Source organism: Bombina bombina, chromosome 1 (genome assembly GCF_027579735.1).
Source record: "Bombina bombina isolate aBomBom1 chromosome 1, aBomBom1.pri, whole genome shotgun sequence".
Taxonomy (NCBI): domain Eukaryota; kingdom Metazoa; phylum Chordata; class Amphibia; order Anura; family Bombinatoridae; genus Bombina; species Bombina bombina.
Window position 1 is genome coordinate 995979842 of NC_069499.1, and position 17615 is coordinate 995997456.

The window sequence follows — 17615 nt, forward strand, 5'->3', positions numbered from 1 at the left end:
TTGGCAGCCTCCAAGACCAGTTTTCTTCTCGTCTTTTCATCAATTTTGGAGGGACAGCCAGTTCTTGGTAATGTAACTGTTGCACCATATTTTCTTCACTTGATGATGACTGTCTTCACTGTGTTCCATGGTATATCTAATGCCTTGGAAATTCTTTTGTACCCTTCTCCAGACTGATACCTTTTAAAAATGAGATCCCTCTGATGCTTTAGAAGCTCTCTGCGGACCATGGCTTTTGCTGTAGGATGCGACTAACAAAATGTCAGGAAAGACCTACTAGAACAGCTGAACTTTATTTGGGGTTAATCAGAGGCACTTTAAATGATGACAGGTGTGTACTGACTCCTATTTAACATGATTTTGAGTGTGATTGCTTAATTCTGAATACAGCTACATCCCCAGTTATAAAAGGGTGTTCACACTTATGCAACCATATTATTTTATTTTATTATTTTTTATTTCCCTTTACCTAAAATATTTCAGTTTGCTTTTCAATTGAGTTGTACAGTTTATAGGTCACATTAAAGGTGGAAAAAGTTCTGAAATTATTTATCTTTGTCTCGTTTTTTTACATCACAGAAATCTGACATTTTAACAGGGGTGTGTAGACTTTTTATATCCACTGTATATATAATACATAGCCGTTAGCCCAGCACTCCTTCCACATGGGTGTAATTACGGCCTGGGTGCTGTCCTCGTGTAATAGTATCTAAATGTCGGAGGGCACTCACAGGGATTGAATTGAAACAAAGAACAGTATAATTTTATTTCTAAGTTAATTTCACATTAATTGTAGATGTCTACAATTAATGTGAAATTAACTAGGAAATAAAATTATACTGTTCTTTGTTTCAATTCAAGTCCTGTGAGTGCCCTCCCATATTTAGACATATACAGTTGCAAGAAAAAGTATGTGAACCCTTTGTAATTATATGGATTTCTGCACAAATTGGTCATAAAATGTGATCTGATCATCATCTAAGTCACAACAATAGACAATCACAGTCTGTGAACCCTTGGATTTAAAAACTGGTTGAACCTCCTTTGGCAGCAATAACTTCAATCAAACATTTCCTGTAGTTGCAGATCAGACGTGCACAACAGTCAGGAGTAATTCTTGACCAATACTCTTTACAGAACTGTTTCAGTTCAGCAATATTCTTGGGATGTCTGGTGTGAATCGCTTTCTTGAGGTCATGCCACAGCATCTCAATCGGGTTGAGGTCAGGACTCTGACTGGGCCACTTCAGAAGGCGTATTTTCTTCTGTTTAAGCCATTCTGTTGTTGATTTACTTCTATGCTTTGGGTCATTGTCCTGTTGCAACACCCATCTTCTGTTGAGCTTCAGCTGGTAGACAGATGACCTTACATTCTCCTGCAAAATGTCTTGATAAACTTGGGAATTCATTTTTCCTTCGATGATAGCAATCCGTCCAGGCCCTGACGCAGCAAAGGAGCCCCAAACCATGATGCCCCCACCACCATACTTCACAGTTGGGATGAGGTGTTGATGTTGGTGTGCTGTGCCTCTTTTTCACCACACATAGTGTTGTGTGTTTCTTCCAAACAACTCAACTTTGGTTTCATCTGTCCACAGAATATTTTGCCAGTACTGCTGTGGAACATCCAGGTGCTCTTGTGCAAACTGTAAACGTGCAGCAATGTTTTGTTTGGACAGCAGTGGCTTCCTCTGTGGTATCCTCCCATGAAATACATTCTTGTTTAGTGTTTTACGTATTGTAGATTCGCTAACAGGGATGTTAGCAATTGCCAGTGACTTTTGTAAGTCTTTAGCTGACACTCTAGGATTTTTCTTCCCCTCATTAAGCAGTCATATATACACACACACACAAACTGTATTTCACTATCTGTTCTTTTCTCTCCCCTCTCAGCTTTGTTTCCCTCCTTTCTTTTTCCCACTCTTTTGCAGTTATCTCTCTCCCTCTTTTCTCTCTCTCACTCTCTCTCTGTCTGTCTGTCTCTCCTCTTTTTTTTATGTTTCTCCCTGGATCACAACTTCATCATAAACCTAGACACATAATTCAAAACCCAAACTGTCCGGGTTAATCCTGGACAGGTGGCAACTCTTATATATACACACATAAACACTGACATATACACACATCTACAAAAAATTTGCTGTGCGCCACTACAGTGTTCGGGTTTGGCTTCAAGAAAAGGTAGCAACCCTATGCGAGGCCTAAGGCAGCCGTCAAATTATTAGTGCCCCCACAGTTTTGACTGTGGTATCTTATGTGCCCCCCCCCCTATATATTGTTCCTAGAGTCGCCACTCACTGATGTCCAGTATATTATTTTAGGTATAACAGAAATGAGTAAACATTGATTAGTTAAACTTAAACAAAAGGTAAATTAAGAAAAGCATTCTGTTGGTCAAATTATTTCTTACCATTTCAACCTGATTACCAGTGGCTTCTAAAAATGCAGAATCTTGGACAATATTCAACATTGCACCTTTAAAACATAAAAAAGAATCTGCATTAGAATCTATAACAGGAATTTACACCATTTGCTGCATCACTTTAAAACTTCTGCATAAATTGTTTGTTCTGCATATAATATTACATACACTTCCTATTTCAGTCTTCTATTTTTATAACCTGATCTAAAATTTACAGAGAGTAAATGAAAAACATAATTTATGTAAGAACTTACCTGATAAATTCATTTCTTTCATATTAGCAAGAGTCCATGAGCTAGTGACGTATGGGATATACATTCCTACCAGGAGGGGCAAAGTTCCCCAAACCTTAAAATGCCTATAAATACACCCCTCACCACACCCACAATTCAGTTTAACGAATAGCCAAGAAGTGGGGTGATAAGAAAGGAGCGAAAGCATCAAAAATAAGGAATTGGAATAATTGTGCTTTATACAAAAAAATCATAACCACCACAAAAAGGGTGGGCCTCATGGACTCTTTCTAATATGAAAGAAATGAATTTATCAGGTAAGTTCTTACATAAATTATGTTTTCTTTCATGTAATTAGCAAGAGTCCATGAGCTAGTGACGTATGGGATAGCAGATACCCAAGATGTGGAACTTCCACGCAAGAGTCACTAGAGAGGGAGGGATAAAATAAAGACAGCCAATTCCGCTGAAAAAGTAATCCACAACCCAAATCAAAAAGTTTTAATCTTATAATGAAAAAAACTGAAATTATAAGCAGAAGAATCAAACTGAAACAGCTGCCTGAAGTACTTTCTACCAAAAACTGCTTCAGAAGAAGAGAAAACATCAAAATGGTAGAATTTAGTAAAAGTATGCAAAGAAGACCAAGTTGCTGCTTTGCAAATCTGATCAACAGAAGCTTCATTCCTAAAAGCCCAGGAAGTAGAAACTGACCTAGTAGAATGAGCCGTAATCCTTTGAGGCGGGGATTTACCCGACTTCACATAAGCATGATGAATCAAAGACTTTAACCAAGACGCCAAAGAAATGGCAGAAGCCTTCTGACCTTTCCTAGAACCAGAAAAGATAACAAATAGACTAGAAGTCTTTCTGAAATCTTTAGTTGCTTCAACATAATATTTCAAAGCTCTTACTACATCCAAAGAATGTAAAGATCTCTCCAGAGAATTCTTAGGATTAGGACACAATGAAGGGACAACAATTTCTCTACTAATGTTGTTAGAATTCACAACTTAGGTAAAAAATTAAATGAAGTCCGCAACACCACCTTATCCTGATGAAAAATCAGAAAAGGAGATTCACAAGAAAGAGCAGATAACTCAGAAACTCTTCTAGCAGAAGAGATGGCCAAAAGGAACAAAACTTTCCAGGAAAGTAATTTAATATCCAGAGAATGCATAGGTTCAAACGGAGGAGCCTGTAAAGCCCTCAGAACCAAATTAAGACTCCAAGGAGGAGAGATTGACTTAATGACAGGCTTGATACGAACCAAAGCCTGTACAAAACAATGAATATCAGGATGATTAGCAATCTTTCTGTGAAAAAGAACCGTAAGAGCAGAGATTTGTCCTTTCAAGGAACTTGCAGACAAACCCTTATCCAAACCATCTTGAAGAAATTGACTTTCTAAAAGGCTTGGATTTATTCCAGACTGGAGAAGGTTTCCAAACGGAAACTGTTCCTTTAGAGGAAGGGTCAGGCTTTTGTTCCTTATTCTGACGAAAGGAACGAAAACGATTAGCAGCCCTATATTTACCAGTAACAGTTGAAATTATTGAGTCTAACTGAGAACCAAATAATTTATTACCTTGGAAAGAAAGAGAAAGCAAAGTTGACTTAGAAGTCATATCTGCATTCCAAAACTTAAGCCATAAAGCTCTTCTGGCTAAAATAGCTAAAGACATATACCGGACATCAATTCTAATGATATCGAAAATGGCATCACAAATAAAGTGATTAGCATGTTGGAGGAGTTTAACAATGCTATAAACATTATGGTCTGACACTTGTTGCGCTAAAGCCTCCATCCAGAAAGTTGAAGCTGCAGCAACATCAGCCAAAGAAATAGCAGGTCTAAGAAGATTACCTGAACATAAATAAGCCTTCCTTAGAAAGGATTCAAGCTTCCTATCTAAAGGATCTTTAAACAAAGTACTATCTGCCGTAGGAATAGTAGTACGTTTAGCAAGAGTAGAGATAGCCCCATCAACTTTGGGGATTTTCTCCCAAAACTCTATATCAGATGGCAAAGGGTACAATTTCTTAAACCTTGGAGAAGGAGTAAATGAAGTACCCAGACTATTCCATTCCCTAGAAATGACTTCTGAAATAGCATCAGGAACTGGAAAAACTTCTGGAATAACTACATGAGGTTTAAAAACAGAATTTAAACGCTTATTAGTTTTAATATCAAGAGGACTAGACTCCTCCATATCTAATGCAATCAACAAACACTTCTTTAAGTAAAGAACGAATAAACTCCATCTTAAACAAATATGAAGATTTTTCAGTGTCAATATCTGAGGTAGAATCTTCTGAACCAAATAGATCCTCATCAGAAATAGATAAGTCAGAATGATGGCGGTCATTTAAAAATTCATCTGAAATATGTGAAGTTTTAAAAGACCTCTTACGTTTACTAGAAGGAGGAATAACAGACAGAGCCTTCCGAATAGAATTAGAAACAAATTCTTTAACATTAACAGGAACATCCTGAACATTAGATGTTGAAGGAACAACAACAGGTAATGGATTATTACTAATGGAAATGCTATCTGCGTTTGATAGCTTATCATGACAACTAACACAAACTACAGCCGGAGGAACAGTTACCAAAAGTTTACAACAAATGCACTTAGCTTTGGTAGAACCGACATCAGGCAGCGCTTTTCCAGAAGTAGATTCTGATCCAGGGTCAGGTAGTGACATCTTGCAATATGTAAAAGAAAAAACAACATATAAAGCAAAATTATCAAATTCCTTAAATGGCAGTTTCAGGAATGGGAAAAAATGCAAAATAAAACAAGACTCTAGAAAACCAGAAGCAACTAAAAAGTGAGACTGAAATAATGTGAAAAAAACTGGCGCCAAGTATGACGCTCACATTTTTGGCGCCAAGAATGACGCCCATATTTTTTGGCGCCAAAAAAACGTCCGCAATACACATACGTCAAAAAATGACGCAATTACGTGAAAACTTCCGGCGCAAACTATGACGCCGGAAATGACGAAATTTTTGCGCCAAAAAAGTCTTGCGCCAAAAATGACGCAATAAATAGAAGCATTTTCTGCACCCGCGAGCCTAACAGCCCGCAATTTTTAAAAAAAAGTCAATTGAAAATTTAAGGTAAGAAAAATAAAATTTATATGCATTTTCCCAAAAAAATGAAACTGACAGTCTGAATGAAGGAATACTGATTATCCTGAATCATGGCAAATATAAGTTTAAACACATATATTTAGAACTTTACATATAAAGTGCCCAACCATAGCTTTGAGTGTCATAAATAGAAATAAGACTTACTTACCCTAACACACTCATCTACATATAGTAGATAGCCAAACCAGTACTGAAACGAGAATCAGTAGAGGTAATGGTATATAAGAGTATATCGTCAATCTGAAAAGGGAGGTAGGAGACGAAATCTCTACGACCGATAACAGAGAACCTATGAAATAGATTCCCTAGAGGAAGACCATGGTATTCAAATAGGCAGTACTCTCTTCACATCCCTCTGACATTCACTGCACTCTGAGAGGAAAACCGGGCTTCAGCCTGCTGCGAAGCACATATCAACGTAGAATCTAGCACAAACTTACTTCACCACCTCCATGGGAGGCAAAATTTGTAAAACTGAATTGTGGGTGTGGTGAGGGGTGTATTTATAGGCATTTTAAGGTTTGGGAAACTTTGCCCCTCCTGGTAGGAATGTATATCCCATACGTCACTAGCTCATGGACTCTTGCTAATTACATGAAATAAATAATTTTATACTAAGCTGTATCATTCAGGGACAAATCTGTTAAAAATGTAGGAGCCAGTAAGAATATTTAAGAGCCAAGCACACTTTTAGGAGTCAGACAATAGTATCTGTATATAGCTATATGGAAAATAATCCAAAACCTTAGGAGCCAGTGGCTCCTAGGTTTGTTGAGCCCTGTACTAGTTGAATATTTTTAAAGTAACAGTGTTCTTCTCCCAAGGACCTTTTTAGCAGGTGCACCACCCGGCTGATTTTACTGACTACCCGCCTAAAATCTTACACAATATTAAGCTAAAATGATCAATGATTTTTTGGCACAAATTATCATTAAATACATTTATGTTAAATTAATTGGTGCTTTGGATAGCAGAAAATTATATAATATTAGAAAATATTACACTGCCCCCACTCAGCTACTTCATATTGCCACCTGGCTGGCAAAATTTCCTGTGGAGAACACTGGGTAATTTCTCAATTTTTTTTTATCTATGGCATGAACTAATATATTTATTTTGCCTTTACATTTCTGCGCTTTTTTTTAGGACATTTCAGATTATAAACTTCAGCATCAGAGATGATGTCTCAAATGTAATTTTTTTATTTTTAAATTAAAAGTAGCCAAAAGATTTAAAAAAAAAAACCCCAATAATTTATGCTTACCTGAAAAATGTATTTATTTCCCAATATGGTGCGTCCACGTCATCCTCAATTACTGTTGGGAATATCACTCCTGGCCAGCAGGAGGCGGCAAAGAGCACCCCAGCCAAGCTGTTAAGTATCACTCCCCTTCCCACAAACCCCAGTCATTCGACTGAAGGAAAATGGAAAAAAGAAGTAACACAAAGGTGTAGAGGTATCTGAGGTTTAGTCAAAATTAACTGTCTTAAAATAAAGGGTGGGGGGCAAAGACTCACCATATCCGGAAATAAATTATCAGGTAAGCATAAATGATGTTATCTTTCCTAAGATATGGTGAGTCCACGACGTCCTCAATTACTGATGGGAACCAATACCCAAGCTAGAGAACACAAATGACCAGGGAGGGAGAACAAGACAGGTAGACCTAAACAGAAGGCACCACCGCTTGAAGAACCTTTCTCTCAAAAGAAGCCTCAGCCGAGACAAATGTATCAAATTTGGAAAATTGGGAAAAAGTATGCAGAGAGGACCAAGTTGCAGCCTTGCAAATCTGTTCTACAGAAGCTTCATTTTTGAAAGCCAAAGAAGAGGAGACAGCCCTCATGGAATGAGCCGTAATTCTCTCAGGAGGCAGCTGACCCACAGTGTCATAAGCAAAATTAATTATACTTCTCAACCAAAGAGAAGTAGCAGTCGCTTTCTGAACCCTTACGTTTTCCAGAGAAACAAACAGGGCAGAGGACTGGCGAAAATCCTTAGTCATCTGTAGGTAGAATTTTAGAGCACGCTCAACGTCCAAGTTGTGCAACAAACGTTCCTTATGAGAAGGATTAGGACATAAAGGAATAACAATTTCCTGATTAATATTTCTATCTGAAACCACTTTAGGAAGAAACCCAACTTAGTACGAAGAACCACCTTATCAGCATGAAATATAAGAAGGCAAATCACACTGCAAAGCCGAGAGTTCCAAAACTCTCCGAGCAGAAGAGATGGCAAAAAGAAACAAAACCTTCGAAGATAAGAACTTAATATCTATGGAATGCAATGGCTCAAACGGAGCCTGCTGCAAAACTTTAAGAACAAGGTTAAGGCTCCAAGGAGGTGCAACAGACTTAAACGCAGGCCTGAATCTGACCAGAGTCTGACAATAATATTGAACATCTGGCACTTCCGCTAGACGCTTATGTAAGAAAATAGACAATGCAGAAATCTGACCTTTCAGAGGACTGAATGACAATCCTTCCTCCAGACCTTCCTGGAGAAAAGACAAAATCCTAGGAATCCTGACCTTACTCCATGAGTAGCCCTTGGATTCACACCAATAAAGGTATTTACGCCATACCTTAAGGTAAATCTTAGTCTAGTAACAGGCTTGCAAGCCTGAATCAAGGTCTCAATGACCGACTCAGAAAAACCACGCTTAGATAGAACTAAACGTTCAATCTCCAAGCAGTCAGCTTCAGAGAAACAATATTTAAATGATGGTACTGTCACTTTAAGTAAATTAAAAAAAGGCGCAATATATGTTACTTCTAAAAAAAGCATACTGGCCTCACAGCTTGCAGGATTAAAATGACTGCAAATAATAATATGTTGGGCAGAAAAGGGAAATCAGTTAAAGTCTTGCTAGCTCACCTCTACACCTCAGCCAGAGACTGAGGTGCCTACCTGCCCCTTCGTTTGGAAACTAACTAAGAATAACCTGGACTCCACAACAGTAGTTGCTGAGATTGCTCCGATAAGCTTTCAGGAGCGGAGCTGGAAGACAAGTGACCTGTAAGAGGAGCTGCCCAACACACAAGCAGAGCATGCGCTTCAAGCCGGAAGGACGGAAACTAGAGCGGGGAAAAAAGCTCTACCTACGTCTGAGCCTGGCAAAACCTTCAATGTAGAGATCGCAACTCAAGATAAGCTATATAAAACATAAAATGCCCACAACACCACTTAACTCACAGAGTTGAAAGTGTATTTAGTGCAATAATAAAACGTTTGAGCCACAAAAGATTAACCCCTTCCATCTCATGAAGGAGATGGACCCCAGTCTCTGTATGAGCAGCTTCCTGCTGCTTCACATGCCAATGTGCATGCTCTCTGCCTATATGCAGTCCAGAAACCAGTATATTAGTCCCATAAGTAAAAGCAGAGGGTTTCCTTTAACCACTTCAGTGCCAGCCTCACATCCCCAGAAGACAAAGACACGTACCTGCACTTCTAGCTGTCCGGCAGGAGGACAGCACACACGGTATGAAAGGTAGCCACTCCTCACAGAGACCTGTGGAAAAGAGAAAGAACAGAGTAAACCTACCCTGGCTTTCAATACAAGGGCAGCAACATGTTTGGAAAACGCAGTGAGGCCCACCTCATAAGTTCCTAACTGCTTTAAAGGCACCACTACCCTGCTGAAGAGATTAACGTGGACTACGGCTAGACCAACCCATGAAAAAAGGGAAAGAACAGGGTAAACCTACTCTCACTTTCTATAATAGTTAAAATCTTGCTTGTAGCAAAAGAAATCCAATTTTCTTCAGACACCAAAACTTCACCTCCGCCATACACCAAGGAAAAGAGAATGACTGGGGTTTGGGGGAAGGGGAGTGATACTTAAAGGGACACTGAACTCAATTTTTTTCTTTTGTGATTCAGCTAGAGCATGCAATTTTAAGCAACTTTCAAATTTACTCCTATTATAAAATATTCTTCATTCTCTTGGTAACTTTATTTGAAAAGCAAGAATGTAAGTTTAGATGCCGGCCAATTTTTGATGAACAACCTGGGTTGTTCTTGCTGATTGGTGGATAAATTCACCCATCAATAAACAAGTGCTATCCAGTGTCCTAAACCAAAAATTGGCTGGCTTCTTAGCTTAAATGCCTTCTTTTTCAAATAAAGATAGCAAGAAAACAAAGAAAAATTCATAATAGGAGTAAATTAGAAAGTTTCTTAACCCCTTAATGACCACAGTACTTTTCTATTTTCTGTCCGTTTGGGACCAAGGCTATTTTTACATTTTTGTGGTGTTTGTGTTTAGCTGTAATTTTCCTCTTACTCATTTACTGTACCCACACATATTATATACCGTTTTTCTCGCCATTAAATGGACTTTCTAACGATACCATTATTGTTATCATATTTTATAATTTGCTATATTTTTTTTTTTTAGAAAATATGAGGACAAAATGGAAAACGCACACTTTTTCTAACTTTGACCCCCAAAATCTGTTACACATCTACAACCACCAAAAAACACCCATGCTAAATAGTTTCTACATTTTGCCCTGAGTTTAGAAAAACCCAATGTTTACATGTTCTTTGCTTTTTTTTGCAAGTTATAGGGCAATAAATACAAGTAGCACTTTGCTATTTCCAAACCCCCTTTTTTTCAAAATTAGCGCAAGTTACATTGGAACACATATCTTTCAGGAATCCCTGAATATCCTTTGACATGTATATATTTTTTTTAGAAGACATCCCAAAGTATTGATCAAGGCCCATTTTGGTATATTTCATGCCACCATTTCACCACCAAATGCGATCAAATAAAAAAAATTGTTCACTTTTTCACAAACTTTAGGTTTCTCACTGAAATTATTTACAAACAACTTGTGCAATTATGGCATAAATTGTTGTAAATGCTTCTCTGGGATCCCCTTTGTTCAGAAAAAGCAGACATATATGGCTTTGGCGTTGCTTTTTGGTAATTATAAGGCCGCTAAATGCCACTGCACAGCGCACGTGTATTATGCCCAAGAGTGAAAAGGTTAATTAAGGTACATGTAGGGAGCTTCTAGGGTTAATTTTAGCTTTAGTGCAGTAGACAACCCCAAGTATTGCTCTAGGCCCATCTTGGTATATTTCATGCCACCATTTCAACGCCAAATGCGATCAAATAAAAAAAAATGTTCACTTTTTCACAAACTTTAGGTTTCTCACTGAAATTATTTACAAACAGTATGTGCAATTATGGCACAAATGGTTGTAAATGCTTCTCTGGGATCCCCTTTGTTCAGAAATAGCAGACATATGGCTTTGGTGTTGCTTTTTGGTAATTAGAAGGCCCCTAAATGCCGCTGCGCATCACACATGTATTATGGCTAGAAGTGAAGGGGTTAATAAGGTAGCTTGTAGGGAGCTTGCAGGGTTAATGTTAGCTTTAGTGTAGAGATCAGCCTCCCACCTGACACATCACACCCCCTGATCCCTACCAGACAGCTCTCTTCCCTCCCACACCCCACCAATTGTCCCCGCCATCTTAAGTACTGGCAGAAAGTCTGCCAGTATTAAAATAAAAAGGTCTTATTTTTTTATTTTTTAAGCATATTTACATATGCTGCTGTGTAGGATCCCCCCTTAGCCCCCAACCAGCTCTCTAACCCTCTCCCTCTACCTTATTGGGAGCCATCTTGAGTACAGGCAGCTGCCAGTAACCAGTTAATAAAATAGTTTTTTTTCCTGTAGTGTAGCTTCCCCCCCCAAAGACCAACCCCCACCCCCTCCCAGATCCCTTAGATAGTTTTTACATCCATTCCCTCCCCCCTTTCTCCCACTTTTTAACACAACATTTTTCTGTAGTGTAGCAAAAAACTTCAGCCATTTATTTTAAAGCAATCTTCAGCCATTTAGGTTGAAGCTAATGGATAACATACATTATGCTTACCTGATAAATTTAATTTCCATCTGTGGGAGGAGAGTCCACTGCTTCATTCATTACTTATGGGAATTAAGAAACTGGCCACCAGGAGGAGGCAAAGACACATCAGCCAAAGGCTTAAATACCTCCCCCACTCCCCTCATCCCCCAGTCATTCTGCCAAGGGAACAAGGAACAGTAGGAGAAATATCAGACGATAAAATTAAATTTAGGTTCGCCCACCGGAGAAACGGGCGGGAGCAGTGGACTCTCTCCCACAGATGGAAATTAAATTATCAGGTAAGCTTAATTTATGTTTTCAATCTTAATGGGAGGAGAGTCCACTGCTTTATTTATTACTTGTGGGAACAAATATCCAAGCGCTAGAGGACACAATGAACAAAACGGGAGGGTAAAAGGAGGCGGACCCTATACTGTGGGCACCAAAGCATGCAGAACCTTTCTCCCAAAAACAGCTTCTGCCGAAGCAAAATTTTGCAAAAGTATGCAAGGAGGTCCAAGTAGCCGCCTTACAAATCTGCTCCACAGAGGCCTCATTCTTAAAGGCCCAAGAGGAGGCCACAGCCCTAGTTGAGTGAGCTGTAATATTCTGAGGAGGCTTACGTCCCGATGTCTCGTAGGCCAAACGAATAACGCTCCTCAACCAAAAAGACAGTGAAGTGGAAGAGGCCCTCTGCCCCCTACGCTTCCCTGAATACACGACAAATAAGGACGAAGTCTGTCTGAAAGGCTCGAACTACATCCAAGTTATGAAGTAACCTTTCCTTAGACAAAGAAGGGTTAGGACACAAGGAAGGAACTACTATCTCCTGGTTGATGTTACGATCTGACACTACCTTGGGAAGAAACCCCAACCCAGTGCGAAGCACAGCCTTATCAGCATGAAAAACAAGGTAAGGGGGCTCACATTGCAAGGCCGCAAACTCAGACACTCTGCGAGCCGAAGCAATAGCCAGTAGAAATAGAACCTTCCAGGAAAGAATCTTAATGTCAAGCGCATGCATAGGGCTCAAATGGAGCCCTCTGCAAAACCTTAAGGACAAAGTTCAAGCTCCAAGGAGGATCAGAAGTTCTAAATACCGGTCCGATTCTAGCCAAAGCCTGAACAAAGGACTGAATATTAGGAAGCTCCGTTAGCTTATTGTGTAGCAGAACCGATAAGGCCGAAATCTGTCCCTTTAATGTACTGGCGGCAAGACACTTATCCAAACCATCTTGGAGAAAAGCCAGAATCCTGGATACCCTAACCTTGTGCCAGGGATATCCATGTTCCTCACACCAGGATAAATAGGTTCTTCACACCTTATGATAGATGCGACGAGTGACCGGTATCCTGGCCTGAATGAGAGTATCAATCACTCTTTCCGAGAACCCTCTCTTGGCCAAGACTAGGCGTTCAATCTCCACGCAGTCAGCCTAAGAGAATCAAGATTTTTGTGAAGAAAGGGACCCTGAACCAGCAGATCTCTACGACAGGGCAACTTCCATGGAGAAGATGACAACATTCCCACCAGGTCCACAAACCACATTCTCCATGGCCACAATGGAGCAATCAGAATGAACAAAGCTTTCTCCTGGTTGATGCGTGCCACCACTCAAGGGAGAAGTGGCAATGGAGGAAATAAGTAAATTAGGTTGAATTCTCAAGGTACCGCTAAGGCATCTATCAGCTCTGCCTGGGGATCTCTGGACCGTGACCCGTATCTGGGTAGCTTGAAGTTGAATCTGGACGCCATGAGATCTATCTCCTGTGTCCCCATCTGTTGCAGATCTCCGCAAACACCTCAGGATAAAGAGAGCCCATTCCCCCAGATGAAACGACTGTCTCCTGAGGAAGTCCGCTTCCCAGTTGTCCACACCTGGAATGTGGATCGTTGAGAGTGAGCAGTTATGGGTCTCTGCCCATTCCAGAATCCGAGACATCTCCATCATAGCTAGGAAGCTTTTAATGTTGTCCGACTGGAATCTGATGAAAAGGGACAACCCCAAGAGGGGCCAAGCCCTCAGAGCGAGGAATATTGCTTGCAGTTCCAAGATATTTATTGGAAGGGTCGACTCCTCTTGAGTCCACCTGCCCTGTGCACCCCAATCAGCTCCCCATCCTGATAGACTTGCATCCGTGGTCACAATCTCCCAGGATGGCCTCAAAAAGGATATTCCCTGGGACAGCCGTCCAGGGCGGACCCACCAAGAGAGGTATTCCCTCGCTTGATTGTCCAGAAAGATCTGTTGGGAAAGACCTGAGTGATCGCTGATCCATTGTCTCAAAATGCATAACTGCAGAGGTCTTAGATGGAACCTGGCGAAAGGAATGACATCTATGCTGGAAACCATGAGTCCGATCACCTCCATACACATGGAGACAGATGGCCTTGAGGAGGACTGAAGGACAAGACCGCTGGCCGAGATCTTGGAACGTCTCTGATCTGTCAAGAATATTTTCATAGCTATGGAATCTATGATCATGCCCAGGAACTCCACCCTCTTGCTGGGAACCAAACTCTTTGCCTTGTTTATCTTCCATCCGTGGGATCGAAGAAGAATCCTCGAGTGGTCCTCCGCAAGAGTGTAGGACGAAGTCTGAACCAGGATATCGTCCAGATAAGGAGCGATCGCAATACCTCTGGCTCTCGCTACCACCGCTCCCAGAACCTTGGTAAAGATACTTGGGGCAGTCGCCAGACCGAACGGCAAGGACACAAACTGGAAGTGTTAGCCCACAAAAGCGAAACTCAGGAACCTGATGTGGTCCATGTGGATTGGCACGTGAAGGTAAGCATCCTTTAAGTCTATTGTTGTCATAAATTGCCCCTCTTGAACTAGGGGCAGAATCGATCTGATCGTCTCCATTCTGAACGATGGAATTGACAGAAACTTGTTTAGGCACTTTAGGTCCAGAATCGGGCGGAACGTGCCCTCCTTCTATGGGACCAAGAAAAGGTTTGAATAGTACCCTAGACCCCTTTCTGCTAGAGGTACTGGAATGATTACTCCTAGAGAGGAGAGATCCCTCACGCACCATAGGGTGGCGTCTCTTTTCTGGTCTTGAGGATAGGTTTTTACAAGAAATATAGCCCAGCACTCACTCACAGTCCAATAGCCGGGTGCACGTTGCAGGGACCCTGCACAGATCCCTAAGCACAGAAGATTCAAATTAAAGCATGTTATCATAACATGATTAAGGTCAATTGCTGACCGAAACATTGTTATTGTATGCTGTGATGTCTCACCATTAAAGGATTTTTTTGATGCAGAATGGAGGTGCTGTTGCTTTAATTTGAATCTTGAGGATAGGTTTGACAGGAGGAATCTGCCCCTGGGTGGATGAGTTTTGAACCCTATCTTGTAACCCTGGGTGATAACCTCCAGAACCCAAGGATCCTGAATATCTCATATCCAAGCCTCTGTGAACAGAGATAATCTGCCCCCTATGCGATCCAGTGACGGATCGGGGGCCAACTTTGTCTCAGCGGGCTTCTTGCTCTTGGATTTGTTCCAAGATTGAGCTGGCTCCCAAAATCCCTTGGACTGCTCAGTTTTCACAGCAGGCTGCTGGCGTTGAGACTTGTCCGAACGAAAAGGGACAAAAAGTAGAGCCCTTAGGCTTATTCTTCTTATCCTGTGGAAGGAAAGAACCCTTGCCTCCCGTGACCGTGGATATGATAGAGTCCATCCCTGGACCAAAAAAAAACAAAATTTATGCTTACCTCGATGTACCGAGTCCACGGTTTCATCCTTACTTGTGGGATATTATCCTTCCTAACAGGAAGTGGCAAAGAGAGCATCCACAGCAGAGCTGTCTATATAGCTCCTCCTTAACTCCACCCCCCAGTCATTCGACCGAAGGCCAAGGAAGAAAAAGGAAAAACTATAAGGTGCAGAGGTGACTGAAGTTTTCAATAAAAAAATACTATCTGTCTTGAATAGACAGGGCGGGCCGTGGACTCGGTACATCGCAAAAGAAAGAAATTTATCAGGTAAGCATAAATTTTGTTTTCTTTTGCAAGATGTACAGAGTCCACGGTTTCATCCTTACTTGTGGGATACCAATACTAAAGCTTTAGGACACTGATGAAGGGAGGGACAAGACAGGAACCTAAACGGAAGGCACCACTGCTTGGAAAAACCTTTCTCCCAAAAATAGCCTCCGAAGAAGCAAAAGTATCAAATTTGTAAAATTTGGAAAAGGTATGAAGCGAAGACCAAGTCGCAGCCTTACAAATTTGTTCAACAGAAGCCTCATCTTTAAAAGCCCATGTGGAAGCCACCGCTCTAGTAGAGTGAGCTGTAATTCTTTCAGGAGGCTGCTGTCCAGCAGTCTCATAAGCCAAACGGACGATGCTTTTCAGCCAAAAGGAAAGAGAGGTAGCCGTAGCCTCTTGACGCTTTCCAGAATAGATAACAAACAAAGAAGATGTTTGAAGAAAATCTTTGGTTGCCTGCAAATAAAACTTCAAAGCACGAACCACGTCCAAGTTGTGCAACAGACGTTCCTTCTTAGAAGAAGGATTAGGACACAGAGAAGGAACAACAATTTCCTGATTGATAATCCTGTTAGAAACAACCTTAGGGAGGAACCCAGGTTTGTTACACAAAACCGCCTTATCAGCATGAAAAACAAGATAAGGCGAGTCGCATTGTAATGCAGATAGTTCAGAAACTCCTCGAGCTGAAGAGATAGCAACTAGAAACAGAACTTTTAGAACTAAATTCAACCTCCATGGCGGAGCCACAGGTTTAAACACAGGCTTGATTCTAACTAAAGCCTGACAGAACGCCTGAACGTCTGGGACATCTGCCAGATGCTTGTGCAATAGAATAGACAAAGCAGCTATCTGTCCTTTTAAGGAACTAGCTGACGATCCCTTCTCCAATCCTTCTTGGAGAAAGGACAAAATCCTAGGAATCCTGATCTTACTCCATGAGTAGCCTTTGGATTCGCACCAAAAAAGATATTTACGCCATATCTTATGATAAATTTTCCTAGTGACAGGCTTTCGAGCCTGAATCAAGGTATCTATGACCGACTCAGAGAACCCCCGCTTGGAAAAGATCAAGCGTTCAATCTCCAAGCAGTCAGTCGCAGAGACCTTGAATCAGAAGGTCCTGACTCAGTGGCAGAGTCCATGGTGGAAGAGATGACATGTCCACCAGGTCTGCATACCAAGTCCTGCGTGGCCACGCAGGTGCTATCAAAATCACCAAAGCTCTCTCCTGTTTGATTCTGGCAATCAAACGAGGAAGGAGAGGAAATGGTGGAAACATAAGTCAGGTTGAACGACCAGGGTACTGCTAGAGCATCTATCAGTACTGCCTGAGGATCCCTTGATGTGGACCCGTATCGAGGAAGTTTGGCATTCTGACGAGACGCCATCAGATCCAATTCTGGTGTACCCCATTGCTGAATCAATTGTGCAACACCTCCGGATGGGGTTCCCAATCCCCTGGATGAAAAGTCTGACGACTTAGAAAATCCACTTCCCAGTTCTCCACTCCTGGGATATAGATTGCTGATAGATGGCCAGAGTGAGTCTCTGCTTATTGAATTATTTTGGAAAACTATCATCGCTAGAGAACTCTTTGTTCTCTCTTGATGATTGATATATGCTACAGTCGTGATATTGTCCGACAGGAGTCTTAGGAATCTGGCCGACACCAGCTGAGGCCACGCCTGAAGCGCGTTGAATATTTCTAGAATATTTATCAGGAGGAGAGCCTCCTCCTGAGTCCACAATCCCTGTGCTTTCAGGGAATTCCAGACTGCACCCCAGCCCAACAGGCTGGCGTCCGTCGTCACTATGACCCATGCTGGCCTGTGGAAACACATTCCCTTGGACAGATGATCCTGTGACAACCACCAAAGAAGAGAGTCTCTGGTCTCTTGGTCCAGATTTATCTGAGGAGATA

The 17615-nt window shown here is 41.2% G+C and overlaps 1 protein-coding gene across 7 annotated transcripts in view; it reads right to left on the reverse strand.

The window, feature by feature from the left end:
- RALGAPB (Ral GTPase activating protein non-catalytic subunit beta) overlaps nucleotides 1-17615 on the reverse strand; it is an 843236-nt gene that overhangs the window by 460516 nt on the left and 365105 nt on the right. For all 7 annotated transcript variants that reach the window (XM_053712501.1, XM_053712446.1, XM_053712384.1 and 4 more), the window contains one exon: nucleotides 2411-2475. In XM_053712501.1, coding sequence (XP_053568476.1) covers nucleotides 2411-2475 — 65 coding nt within the window. The remainder of the gene's footprint in view (nucleotides 1-2410; nucleotides 2476-17615) is intronic.